The sequence below is a fragment of the Eucyclogobius newberryi genome, unplaced genomic scaffold (assembly GCF_026437365.1).
Source record: "Eucyclogobius newberryi isolate DKJ021-1_F unplaced genomic scaffold, fEucNew1.0.hap1 SCAF_7, whole genome shotgun sequence".
NCBI lineage: Eukaryota > Metazoa > Chordata > Actinopteri > Gobiiformes > Gobiidae > Eucyclogobius > Eucyclogobius newberryi.
In genome coordinates, this window is record NW_027316389.1 from 12,954,264 (window position 1) to 12,968,716 (window position 14,453).

General features: G+C 39.9%; 1 protein-coding gene across 2 annotated transcripts in view; it reads left to right on the forward strand.

Moving 5' to 3' along the window:
* Positions 1-14,453, forward strand: part of furinb (furin (paired basic amino acid cleaving enzyme) b) — a 143,979-nt gene that overhangs the window by 41,551 nt on the left and 87,975 nt on the right. For both annotated transcript variants that reach the window (XR_011924510.1, XM_072434774.1), the window contains exons 3-5: positions 7,667-7,762; positions 10,458-10,586; positions 10,896-10,972. Coding sequence is in view for 1 of the 2 variants with exons in the window: in XM_072434774.1 (XP_072290875.1) it covers positions 7,667-7,762; positions 10,458-10,586; positions 10,896-10,972 (302 nt within the window). In the remaining variant the exon portion in view is untranslated. The remainder of the gene's footprint in view (positions 1-7,666; positions 7,763-10,457; positions 10,587-10,895; positions 10,973-14,453) is intronic.

Consider the following 14,453-nt stretch of genomic DNA (forward strand, 5'->3'; position numbering starts at 1 on the left):
GGCATCTACATTGAGTTAGTGGCAGAATGAATGAAGTAAAACAAGAACTCTTTCTCCCGAGACGTCTCCGCAGACTTTGTCATACAGTACAAGCACAGAGTGCGGCGCAGTGGATACTAGGGCTGGGTATTACCAAGACCCTTGCGATACAATACGTATCCTGATACAGGGATCACAATATGATACAGTTATATAATATGATCAGGTCCACAGCGCCCTCCCACCTCGGCCCAGAGGAGCGCAGCACAAACAGCAGATCAAAAGTACTATTCCACCTCGTTTGCACGTCAGTCATTAGCTTGTGTTCCGGCAGATTGAGCAGCTTCTGCTTTTCCTGCAGGATGGTAACGCTCTTTAGGAGTTCGCTTCTAAATGGCCGCCTGGACAATTCATAATAAATTAATATTGGTGGTCAAGTGGTTAAGGCACAGCACACGTACTCCGGCTGTTTGCTGCGTGTCCTTCCCTCTCTCTTATCCAACACTTCACCCTGGCCTCTCCTGTCTAGTAAAGCCTACAGGCCACACAAAAAAAATTATAATTAAAAATCAATACCGTGACTCAGAGTCTCTGACAATATATTGCGGTATACATTTTTGGAACACAACCCAGTGGATACAGACTGACCCACACGGAGCGTGGCGTTTTGTCACTCGTTCGTGTGACACAGATAGAGTGGATTTATTAATTATGAAGAAATAAAACTTCATTATGATTATGATTATCTTGCTGTTTACAGATGGTCCCTGAAAATTCAACATTAAATGAAGAAAGCAAATAGTATTTGACAGTGACCTTTAGTTTGTGTGCAAAGGGCACATGGGGCGGCACACCTAAAGGTTAATATGCTGTATTATGTGTCGATATAATGTCATAACCTTTTGCATGCTGAGTATCATGCGAACATTTTTGTCCACAGTAGAGCCAAGGAAGCAGCAGGGAAGCTGGTGAGAGTGGGCTAGCTGTCATACCTGTCCACCCAATAGAAACAGAGTGGAATATTTGTGTGAACTGTTTGTCAAAGTATTTTTTTATTGTTGCTCCGTAAACAATGAAGCACTAAGATGACTATAAATGGGCACTTATTGTGAACAGAGGTGTTGGCCTTGTTTTCTAAATGTCAGTTTTTGATACTGAATGCTTTTCATTGCCATTCACTATATCAATAGTGCTTGAAAATCCGTTTGATGGCTGGATGAGGTGACTTGGAGCCGGTAAAATGCTCCCCCTCGTCACTCGACTCAAACGCTCACACTGAGGATGTGGCAGAGCGCTTTAAGGTCAATAATCCATTCAACCGTCACTTAACAACAAGACCTATTTGAATGTAAACATAACTAATGGAGGAAAGTGAAGGTCAGGCATGTGAATGAAACAATTTGCTGTGTAAGTTTCATATTGAAAGCAGTTCACACACTGTTGGTTTTGACACAGCATGGCCAATACTCAAATACCTATGATTGCCAGATTCAACACTTATAAAACCAGGTCCATTAAATCCTTTGACCATTGTGTGCAGTCCCACTGGTTAGGATTGTTGTTTTCCGGAGCTGCCAGATAGAGCCCTCCTGATGTGGTGTGACGAGCAGCGAGGTCCTGGAACATCATTAGTGAATATAGGGATATGGTGACATCTATTGAAGCCAGTCGTGTTGGGAATCAGATCAAATTGATGTTAACAAGTTATGGCCAGCAGTTGGTTTTAGAGGTTTTTTAAAGCGCGGAAAATTGTGATAATTAGCTCTGCCTTCCTACAAAACGACAAATAACAAAAGAAAGTGGCTTTAGAAGTTGTGAATGCTTTTTTTTTTAATGTTCTCACAGGAGAGTTAAACAGTTCTGACTGTCCTTCCAGGGAACATTACGGTTGCATTAGACAAAATGGCACGCATGAATTCCAGTCAGAATAATAGTAGTATTAGTCAGAGCAGGAGTGCCCAAAGTGTTTTTCCTCTTCATTAGCGAGTCGAGGCCCAAACCTAATGACAGTTTGATCACACAATTGTTCTTCTCGGAGATTTAGGATTACATTAATACGCCTAGTGTATAAGATACTATGAGTGATTGATCCTTTTGATTGATTATGTTTGTTTATTGGCAAACGTATATGTATTTTATTGTATATTCTGAGCACCTCTGATTTGGCGTCTTTAAGTGGCCACTTCTATTTAAGCTTCAGTCTCTCTCTTCCATCTTGTGACAGTCTTTTTAGTGAGAAATGGAATAAAAATAGATTTTCTAAAATTCTCAGCATCACCGCCCCACTTTTGGCACCCCTGAGCCAAAGGGAGAAATGCATGCAATTTTGGTAAATGCTTCAGACAGGCCTCTACTCTAGCAATGTTTGAATCTAGGCCAAACAAAATGTTGTTTATCTTGGTAGGATTTTAATTGCACTCTTATAACTGTTTTGTGATTTCTGTCCTGTCTTTGTGATTTTAATAAAGGTTTTCCTGTTGTTGAATTGCCTTATGTACAAATTGTACTCTACAAACAAAGTTAATAAAACCAGGCAAGGCAAACAAAGTAATAAAAATAAAAATAAAAACATGCAGTATGTATTTAATTCACTGGTGTACGATCTGAGAAAAACAACTGCCTATACGCATTAGAATAACAATCACTTCTCAACCTTCAAATCAGAAAAAGAAAAGATTGGTAGATTTCTGATAGACGTGCAATCAATTGTTGCAGCCCACTTGCAAACAATAATGTTAAATGTATTATGATCTTGGATTGCAATTAAAGCCAGTGGAGAAATAACCACCTCACAATGACATCCTAATTGCAGAAGGATTCCATAAATGTCCAAGTACTCTTTCATTAGCCACAATTCATTCTGACCTGTTTTTTATTCAAAAGGATTTCAGTGACAACAGAAGATTTTTTTTTCAATTATATTTAAGTAATTGGGCCTTTTTCATCAAGGTTCACAGTTAAAATTTACAACACAACGTTTTCACAATTTCAGAAGCATTCATTGTTTTGTTTTTAACATGTCACCTGTCTATCACATTTGATTAGTTACCAAACATGAATTTTTTGAGGATTATAAAGATTTAAATGTACAAAAGCAGAAAGGAGAAGACACAGTGAGTTTTTTTATAAATGCTCTTTGAACCTTTCTGTATGCAACATTGGTATTCAGTGAATGCATGCAATCTTATCATTTATCATTTATTGTAGGTCAGATATTTGGTAAGGAAAAATGGTTTTAGGAGCTCTTCTTGCTTTAGGAGCTCTTCTTGCTTTAATCATCATTTCAAAGGTCGACTACAGCCCCACACATATTGCCACCGTTGTCTGTGGTTTCTCTGTCGCTTACAATCATCCCGTCAAAATAATGGTGCTGTGTAAAGTTGATATTGGCAGCTGCACAGGCATTTGTCATTATTCCACAGAGCGCTGTTTGTCATCGCCTCTCTCCGTTCTGCGCACAGGGTTCTTTTAGAGGAGAGCTGATCGATTGGCTTTGGGGAGGCCGCTGTTGTGGTTTTAACATGCTGAGATCTGGTGTCGTTGTTAAGGAGCTTTCAGTGGTAAACAAAAAAGTCCCTGACCCCAGAAAAAAATTTATTCAATTGAATGTTTTCTAAAGATTTTCACGACATCCAGAAATAACAGTGTTAAATCAACACTTACAGACACAATGATTGCTTATGAGGTTAGAAAATAGAAACCATTGTGAAATGGGATGTGGTTTTAGCGGCATATTAACCACTTTGATATTTATAATTGCTCATACCCTTGAAGTAGTAGTTAAATTCATTATCTTATTTCTAGTAATTCTCCTGGACAATACTTTTGCACATTAGGGTTGTGTTCAAAAAATTGATACGGCGATATATCGCCACAGACTCAGTATCAGTCACACTCAGTCACACTACACTCGGCCGAGGTGAGAAGGAGCTGTGGACCTCATCAGAATCTGTGCAGAAGATGCTGCTGCAGCATGTTCAAACCATGTCAATTTTTTGGCAAGAAACATGCAGTACTTTACTAGAATATGTTCCTTATAATTCTATTTGGATCAGTTGGTTGGATATATGAAGTTATTAGAGCAGAATGGATTTATAAATAAGTGCTTTGTGGATAAACATGTAATTTAATACATTTTCTTATCCAGAGTAAAAACATTATCCATTTGGTACATTTTTAAGACCCTTTTTTTTTTAATTATCGGGATACGTATCGTAATGAGGGAATTGTATCGGAAGTATCGGGATACGTATCGTATCGCGAGGGTCTTGGCAATACCAAGCCCTATTGCACATATTTAGTTAATTGTTTGGAAGTAGCTAATTTTGTGTTCAATTACGCTATAATTTGGTGGTATTCAAAATATGGGTAGTTTCCTACAATAATAGTGATACATGGCGTTACTTGATCAAACAATTTGCTGCACTGTGTCAGTGAGAAAAACACAGTTTTTAACCCTATGCTGGGTTTTTTACTCTAGACTCTAGAATAGATTACAAATTAAAGTGAAAGTAAGTTTTAAGTATTCAGAATACAATAATCTGGACCGTGTAATGGTAAATTCACAAAAAATTACTCTATTAGTATTCCCATCGCTGCCTACACTTAAGATACTAAACGCCTCTTCTCTTCTATCCAGGACTCTTTTTTCTTTTGTAGTTGTAAGACATAAGATCAGACACTCCCTGTGCTCAAACCTCTGCATCAAAGTGCAGTGTCTCCATGATTTACACAAGACGGAGTCTTTCAGTGGCTTCTGAGTCATCAGAGAAAGCTTATTTTTTTATCTTTAAAAGACACTTTAACTCTTTCAATAAGTGTGGGAGTCTATAAATGCAGTTAATTCAGTCATGCAGTCCACTTTATGATACCAGTGCATGGATTTGTGGTTTAGCTTGTTTTATTGATGATGTTCAAATGAAATGTTTGTGGTTTGTTGATGATTGGTTGCTTTGCATTAACTTATAATAAGTTATTAATAATAATGTTAATTCAACCAGTTGATAATCTGCTTCTTAGTTCACGCCTTTGTCCTTTTACAGACAGGTGGGAAATTGGGTAAGACCTTGAGATTACATGATCCACTGCCTTGGCAGAAGCTATCATTTTTTATACTGAGATGTCTTTTTTTTATGTTTATCATTTTTATGTACTTCAATTTGCCCTTTTACGTTCAAAGCCGTTTTCTTAAAATATCTTCCATTTGTTTTCTGCATTTAATTCAATTGTTGAAGAAAAAGAACAGATGTTGGTTTGTTCTGTCACAAACAGCCACATCACATAAGGCAATATCCTGAGAGTATGATTCAGTTGATACATTTGAGAAAGATCAGTCGGTGTGGAGCATGGTTAATAATCACCAAGTTTAGTCTTATTGAATTATTACTTAGCAGTTTAACAAAAGACCATCAACAATCTGTTGACTTGGGAACAACGTAAAATGCTAAATTATTTTATGCCAAGATAATGGTGTTTTTGATTATCCCCAGCTGCTAAACCATTAACACTGTCAATATCTTAGAGTTTCATGCCATCTGGAAATTTCAATGAAGGAACATTTCAGTGGTATGTTACATTTTGAAAACAACCTTCCAAGCAGGTGTTATAATAATCTGTAAAAAGCTAAAATCATTTAGTTGTTATTCTTGAGCTCTAGTGGCTCTATTTGTCTGCAGCGAAAATACTGGCTATGGGACATTTTCATAACACTATTGACTTGAAACAGCAGGGAGGCCTTCTGTTCTGTAAACACCTTGCCGGGTGGATTTGAAAGATATATTTTAGTTTCTAGTCACGTTGGGTTTTGAGGGATAAAGGCTGGTCCAAATGGCGTTCGATCACATTACTCATTTAAAAGTAATTTCAAGAAAGTTAGCAGAGTTGAATCATCATACGTTATCTGCTCAAAAGCCTTTCAAACATAAGTGTAATTGTATTCTAATTGTACAGTCATTATTTGTGATTGAGCTGTGGTTTCATTGGAGCGCGCTGCCAGCCTTGTGTAATAAAATCTAATGGAATAAGCTAAATGTTAATGAGTGCTGGGTCACTTGTTGTCAGGGCCGTCTCTTCTCAAAGTGCATTTTTCTCTTTACTTTTCCAGCTGGCACACATCGCTCCGCTTGTTTTTGTCACACAATAAGTTTTAAGAGCACGCAATCACAAAAGTCCAGCAAGAAGAAAAAGCCACTCAACAGGGACCCACTCTATCCACCACAAATAAATATAACAGAACTGGCACAAGAATCCATTGAGCCTTTTAAAAGACTCAATGTGGGTTTTCAGAGGACAAAACAAATCAGCTGCATCTGCAACTGGAAGCACAGTGTGCATTTATGGAAGACAGTAATAACAGAAAAGCCTGATTGTACGCCTCTTTCAAACCCTTTAGTTTTCTGCAGCGCTCGAATATCTCTCTGAAGTATTTTGCACTGGCTGATTAACGCCTCTTCTCAATTTTCCTTTATTAGAAATGTGTGATAAAACAAAATGATGTGGCTCTGAACAGCTTTCCCAGGGCATGCCATTTTTCAAACAAAATTGTCAATCATCATACTATTGTAATTGTAATAGATAAAAGCCATTTTCACCAAAAAGCGTTTGTAAATGAAGTAAAATATGTTCATTTTGTCCTTTTTCTGTTTCACTTTGTTCAGTAATTATTTGGTTGATGTATTAGTCAAACTCAACTTTAATGAGGTTTTAGTCTTGTTTCAAAGGTGTTCCGTCATGATTAGTTTACTCACAGTTGTAGTTTGAGTCAATGTTTGAGTTAATCCTGTATCGTCCTGCAACTGAGGCTCCAGTGCTCAGAAAATTCCTGTTTTCAGCTACCCCCTAACCCCGCCCACATCACTGTGATTAGTTGTGTGTGTTTTTTTTTAAGTTAGACTCAAGCTGACACATGTAGGCTTCAAAAATGACACTTTTCTAACATAAAAAATGAGTAAATGACAATCTGTTTCTTGTTACAGTGAAATGCCACTATGAAGAGGCAATTTTTGGATTTACAATGAACAAAATTAGAAAATATGATATATTTATGTTCTAGTTTAATACGAAATACTTTAATACGAAGAAAACATAATATGATCCTTTAAGAGCGCTCCCCTTTAATGTTAATAAACTTTTGGTGATCCCATTTTGCCTAATGATCTTCTCTAATTTCTTGTTTCCGTATTTTCCAGAGTATAAGTCGCACCAGCCAAAAAATGCGTAATAGAGAAGAAAAAAACATATATAAGTTGCACTTAAGTATGAAATGCGGTTGCAAGTGTGAAAATAACAAATAATATCACCTATAAGTCGCTCTGGAGCATAAATATACATATAAGTATAAGTCGCACCCCGGCCAAAACTATGAAAAAAGGTGCGACTTATAGTCCAGAAAATACGGTACACACTCTTGTTTAAAATGTGAACCTTTTGCCTTTTTTTTCTCTTGTTATGCCCCTCCATGGAACTGTAATAAAAGTAGCTTATTCTCAATCACACCTTGGTTTTACACTTCTGTCTAGACATAAAAGATATTGGTTTCACATGTCTTTGAGTTATTACTCTTAGCCCAACTGGGAGCAGATTCCCCCTGTGTTTATTTTTTCCTCTCATATTAGAGCAGATTTAATGACATTCCGGTGGAGGAGCAGAGTGCAAATGTTCACTCTCCCTGTGCGTCTGTGTGCCTTAGGTCCTGTGGGCGGAGCAGCAAGTCGTGAAGATCCGAAAGAAAAGGGATGTGTTTGAAAATCCCTCAGACCCAGACTTTCCCAAGCAGTGGTATCTGGTATGTGCTCTCCTCATCTCTGAGTAAATGTCTTATTATATTATATAAGCTGCAAATCCTGGAAATTAAAGTTTCATCACACCATCTCCCAGAAACTTTAAAGAAATTATGTGTGTGTGTGCGTGTGTGTGAGTAATGAGCCTCATTTTAATTTGGCATTACTGTGATCTTGCTGATATAAACTGATCTTGTTAGAGGTTTCCATGCCGAGCACAAATATATAAAGTTATTCATAACGCAATTTGATACAATTAAAGATTTTTTACATCTCACAGTTTCATTCTGCCAAACAGTTTTCCACAATGTATTACTTTAATTCTTCTATCCGGTTTCTGTAATGTGATTCTGTTTTCAGTTATTATTTCTCATCGTGGTTTGTTTTACAGCAGACTACACCAAAGGTCCTTGCGTACACTCACTCTTGTTGATAACTGCATTAGTGTAGACATTTTTTTATTTATTTCTATTGTGTAATTGTTTTTTATTAGACCTTGAAGGCTTTTAAGATCTACCAAGCTTAGCATTCAGTATCATGACTTGTGTGAAGTAACTTTCTCTTTACTTGCACACTATCTCCATGCAATGTACAGTAAACCAGATTAAACTGTGTTACCTAAATGCAGAGAAAATGCTTGTCCTGTGTCTTTGTTTGCTGGTTCTTTTCTGCTTGAGGTCGACTTCATCTGCCTCCTTTGCCCTTCCTGTAAGCACACATGTCACGTCCATGGATTAATGGCAACAATGATTATCCGTCTGCCATTCGGCAATAAACCTTTAATCTTCTAGTCATTTCTCTTGCTGCTTTGTGTCGAAAACAAAACAAATACCTCTAGTGTTACCAGGGCACTAAAATGTCAACCCAATTTTGATAGTAAAGAATAGATTTGACACTCGATCCAGATTTTTTTAAATGCTGTTTTTTAGACATCAATATAAAATAGTACTACTTTCTTTGTTAAATAATGTGGTATTATAGACCTACTAGTTCTTAGTTATAATGGTTAGTTTAGTAGTATTAAACAGTTATTTATATAGTACAATGAGATTTTTTTTAATGTCAACCAAGAAATTTGAAATATGATGACTGAAGGCTCCTATGGAAACTAATACATTTCCTCGAAAAACCCTCCGAGCTGGGTCGCCTCTCCACAGATCTGACCCTTGGCCATCTCTGTGATGATAGATATGTTTTTGCCATACTGTGAAACAATTCAAGCTTAGCAGCAACATCTCCATGGAAACAAGCTGGTGGCATGCTCTTTGACATAATTGCACTACTTACAATACTTATCCTGAATAATAACACTTAAAATACAATCTTCCAAGGCCAAATACATTACATTGCCTAATATAGTCTCAACTGCGCCACCACATGCAGAGTCCTTAATAATCAATATTGTGAGAGAATGCATCTGCATCTGGCAATCTTAATACTCAATATTCCTAGAAAGCATCATGCCTCCATTTGCGCATTTAAAACGTGCACCATCAAAGCCCAAGAAACAAGAGAGAATGACAAAAATACATGAAACAGGCTTTGAACCCTTCCTTTGCCTCTCACTGGAGAGCTCCAGGGCTGTAACACTTTTCCTTCAAGAAAGTGCACTGTTTTCTCTGAAAGAAGAAATTGTTTTTGCCAGAGTTCAGCAGACTTTGGTCCTCTGAACGTACTGATGTTTTGCAGCCTGAGGAAGCAGTCTAATGTATTTTTGACTGTTTACAGACCACATGTTGTTCTAACCAGGCCGCAGGTTATTAATGGTTATTAATATTAGGGTGATTTGAGAAGGCACTAATTGAGTGAGTGATCGAGCATCAATGACTTTACGTTACAGGTCAGGAGCCATATGTCCGACGTTGGCAAAAAACTCCAAACAATTTTAAAAAAAGAGCCTTGTTGGGCTTCTACTGGTAGTACGTTTATCAACGTGTAGTATTTTAAAGCATCTTATGATCTCCATTGATTAAAAAATAATAATAACATTATTTGGACCATATCTAAAAAACATAAAATGTCTTTTAGAAAAGACATTTTCTAACAAACAGTGGCGTTATTAAAGCAAAATAAACATTATTTTTAAGATAAGATAAGATATTCCTTTATTGTCCCACATGGGGAAATTTCATTGGTGCAACGCAGGTAGATACAGAGGTAGATACAGAAGAACAGATCACTTATAGGAAGTCTGAAAAACACTTTCAGTAGAAGATCTCCTATAAAAAACTCCCATAGACAAATAAATAAATAAATACATAAATACCATTGCATGTGATCACGACAGTAATTGCACATGAATATGTGTCACGACAGCACATAGATTGCACATGAATTTCACAGTAATTGCACATGAATTGCACATGAATTCCAACAGCAATTGCACATATGACAGAATTGCACATGGTTAGGTCAGTATTGCGAGTGTTCAGTAAACGCGGTACTTTATACATAAATATTCTCCATCTAGAAGCCTTCAGTCACCACCATGTTTAAACCTTTATTTGATTGATAATGTATTTAAGAAGCCTCAAACTACAATAGAAATAATTGTTTGACTAGTGGACAGATTGAAAAAAATGTCGCAGACCATTTGACGCCTAAATCAATCGTTAGTGATGAATCTAACTGAAAATGTTTTGAGGTCTTATTTACAGTATAGAATCAACTTTAAAAAAACTGCTGCGTTTGTGTTCGCAGTCCGACCCGGCACATCAGGACCTGAATACCAAAGAGGCCTGGGCACAGGGCTACACAGGGCGAGGCGTCGTCGTGACGATCCTCGACGACGGCATCGAGAAGGATCACCCAGACCTCATAGCGAATTATGTAAATCAAGATTAGATTATTATCGGCACAAACACAATGTCGCTTTGGCGCATCAAAAAGCGACAGATAATCTTGAATGTGAGATTTTCATACATATTATATTTTTTACTGATATTCAACAACACACTTTTAATGCACTGTAGAAAAGGACGTAACATGTGAAAAGTACACTCTTCTACACTGTTTACTCCTGCATCCACCCAGACGTAATTGTAGTTTTTCCAGTTATAATAATTTGCCTGAGCCCTGGAGGAAAATTACACCACTCCTCGAACCTCAATACAGTTTTTAATTTTGTGTTCTTTGCAGGACCCCGAGGCCAGTTATGACGTTAATGATGGAGACGCTGACCCTCAACCGCGGTACACACAGCGAAACGAGAACAGGTAATTGGCCAATGATTGCTGCGGTCTGAAGATTACCCCATTTGAGACGGGGTCCTATTTTAGCAGTCTGAGCAACAACATGAACAACATTTATTGTAATTGCCTCAAATGGAGATCTCAAACTCCTCAAAAATATAGGATTTTTACTTTTACTACTTTGGCTTACATGTCAGGCATAAGACATAGCATTCATTTCCATATTTACTGTAACTTGTGTTGGCATTAAAAGCGTCCCGTGGCTTTTATCTTCTGTAATGATCACTGACTGATTTCTCTCTCTGGAAAAAATATGACTGATATAATCAATATTTCCCTTCCCTAAAGCTCTAGCATTTATACCATACATCCCTTTAGGCACAATTCCCCAAATAATGGTTGCTTTATTCCTTTCCTTTATTCTACAGTGTCATGTACCAACTTCACAATGTACATGTCGCTGCTATGTGTCGACAGTACAACAAAATTGCCTTTGTGTCAGTAATTAAAAAAAAGAAACATTCTGCTATTGGGTCGAAGAATCACACCACAATTTGTTATTTTTATTCCCATTATATTGTTTGCTGATTTCTCGAAGGCCAAGTCTTTCCCTCTGCAGCACGAGGCTCAGGTCCCTTTGCCCGTTCCCTGCTGTACCACATGAGAAGCCTCTGCCTGCCTCTGAAATGCATTAGTGTTTCTCTCAAATCTCCTCCTTTTCTCCGGGACGCCTGCCAAGTCTTTTTGTACTTTTTTGCTTGTTTGTTATTCTTGTTTATTTCTGTTTCAAAGCGTCATATCCACAGGGGGGCGGTCAGTTGGGAGGGGCGACGAGGCAAAGGCGCTTAACACTTTTTCCAGATTGAAAGAACGGATTTGTGTCTTAGTTTGAACATGGACATAGTTAATCCATGCCGCGGCACCGGGGCGGCGGTGTTTGCTCTTCCTCGTCCCCTTTCGAAATATAATTCATCCATCTCCAGCATTTTTTTTTTGTTTGAGTGTTTGGCATCAGCAGCTTTTTGAATACAGTTCCCTGCCCTCGTTGTGAAGCGGGGCACAGTCGACCCAAAGCCCTCCCTGTCAAAGCAAAAAAGATCCCACTCCGTCCCACTGATAGAACAGGCCTCTATTGGGCTGGATCACTGCCCCTCCTTTTTGTCTGGATCGCTATCACCGCAGAAAACGCATTACCCAAATGGCATGAGCGCATTCTGTTTGTTTGTATGCTCTGAGAAATTTCAATTATTGGCTCAGGATTTACTCAGTATGGGGGGAAAAAAAACATAAAAACAATAATTCCTCTGGTAAATATGAACGAAATGATTTGTTATCATAGAGCACTGCACATAAGGCGCTGGTACAGCTAGCAGCCTGTAAACGCTCTCTCTTTTTTCTCACACTTATTGTGCTTTATCTCCTATATTTTGTAAATATAGTTAGTATATTTTTTCTATTTTACTGTACGATAGGGACACGCGCTGGAATAGTTTTTTAATACAACTGTTTTTGACTTTTTTCGGCTGGATTTGAGCGTTTTTCGTTGTGTTGTTGTGATGTGAGCTAGCTCCGAGCGTGCCCACCAGCCCCCCCCCCGCGCCCTCCGGCCGCCGCTAAAGTACGGCGTGTCGTCGGTACACGTTTATATACACGTTTATATGAAAGAGGAACTTCACGAACGATCGGGACACGCACTGGAATCGCTTTAAATTAACTTGTTTTGACTTTATTCGGCTGGATTGAGTGTTTTCGTCGTGTCGTTGTGATGTGTCTTGGCTCTGAGTCACCCGGCTCCGGCCCCGGCTCCGGCCCCGCCCCCCGGCCGGCGCCGTACCGCGTTTACACAAAGGAGGAACTAATGAAACTGCGGAGAACAGTCGTCTTACCCGGAGATCGTCACGTTATCCCGGCGGACATCCTAAGGAAAACGGAACGAGGCAGACGGGCTGGACGTAAACTCCGAGAGAAGAGAGGAGGAAACAGGAAGTCGGTTCCCGCCGTAGTCATGGGTAACGTGAGGTCCCTTCAAAATAAAATGACGGAAATAGCGAGCCTCATGCGGTCCCAGAGGATTTATAGGGACAGCAGCGTCTTGATTTTCACAGAGACCTGGTTAACAGCAGAAATGCCAGACTCTATTGTAGGTTTGGACAATTTTCATCTGCTGCGGGCGGACAGAACGAGAGAATGCGGGAAGAAAAGAGGTGGAGGTCTGGCGGTGTATGTGAACACGAGCTGGTCCAAACCAGAACACTGCACAGTGAAGGAGCAGCTATGTAACAGAGATATTGAACTATTGGTTATTGGCATGAGGCCATATTATCTTCCCCGGGAGTTCTCACATGTGATTTTGATCGCAGTCTGAAAATGCCTGTGAAGCACTGCTCTCCTGCACTTGTAGGCTGCAAACACAGCACCCACAGGCTCTCTTCCTCGTCTCTGGTGACTTTAACCACGCTTCTCCCTCTTCTGTTCTACCAACATTCACCCAGTATGTTACCTGCCCCACCAGGAACAATAGAACATTGGACTTGTTTTTTGCCAACACCTAGGAGGCTTATTCCTCTTCCCCCCTCCCTCCCCTGGGCAGCTCGGACCACAACCTTGTACATCTGAGGCCTGTGTATGAACCCATTGTGCGCAGGCAGCCTGTGGTGTCCCGTGAGGTGAGGATGTGGTCTGCTGAGAGCGAGGAGGCTCTGAGGGACTGCTTCAGCACCACTGTCTGGACTGAGCTTTATGACCCACATGGGGAGGACATCAACACCATCACAGAGTGCATCACGGACTACATCAACTTCTGTTTTGAGAACATTGTTCCCTCCCGGAAGGTGCGGTGTTTTCCAAACAACAAGCCATGGATTAACCGTGAACTGAAGGCTCTGCTGAAGGAGAAGAAGAGAGCCTTCAGGTCAGGGAACAAGGAGGAGCTGAGGACTGTGCAGAAGGAGCTGAGGAGGAAGATCAGGCAGGCTGAGGCCGGCTACAAGAGGAGGATGGAGGAGCAGCTGCAGCAGAAGAACATTCAGGGAATGTGGAGGAGCCTGAAAACCATCTCGGGCTTCAAAATCCCCCCTGCCCAGACAGAGGGGGATCTACAGTGGGTGAATGATTTAAATGCTCACTTCTTGAGGTTTGATCGGTCACCCGCCCCTCCCCCTGCACAGCTGCATGCTCCCTCTTCCACAGCTGGACAATGCCCTGCATCTGTTCCTCTTCGCTTATCTGCCCCGGACCATCAGCTCCCCACAGTCACCCCACAGGGACTGTGGGGTGACTGTGGACTGGACTCATAACACAGACGCACTGTACAGGAAGAGCCAGAGTCGGCTCTACCTCCTGAGGAGACTCAGGTCTTTTGGAGTGACAGGGTCCTGAAGACCTTCTACGACTCTGTGGTGGCATCAGCCCTCCTGTACGGTGTGGCCTGCTGGAGCAGCAGCATCACAGAGAGGGAGAGGAAGAGGCTGGACAGAGTCATCAAGAAGTCCAGCTCCGTCCTGGG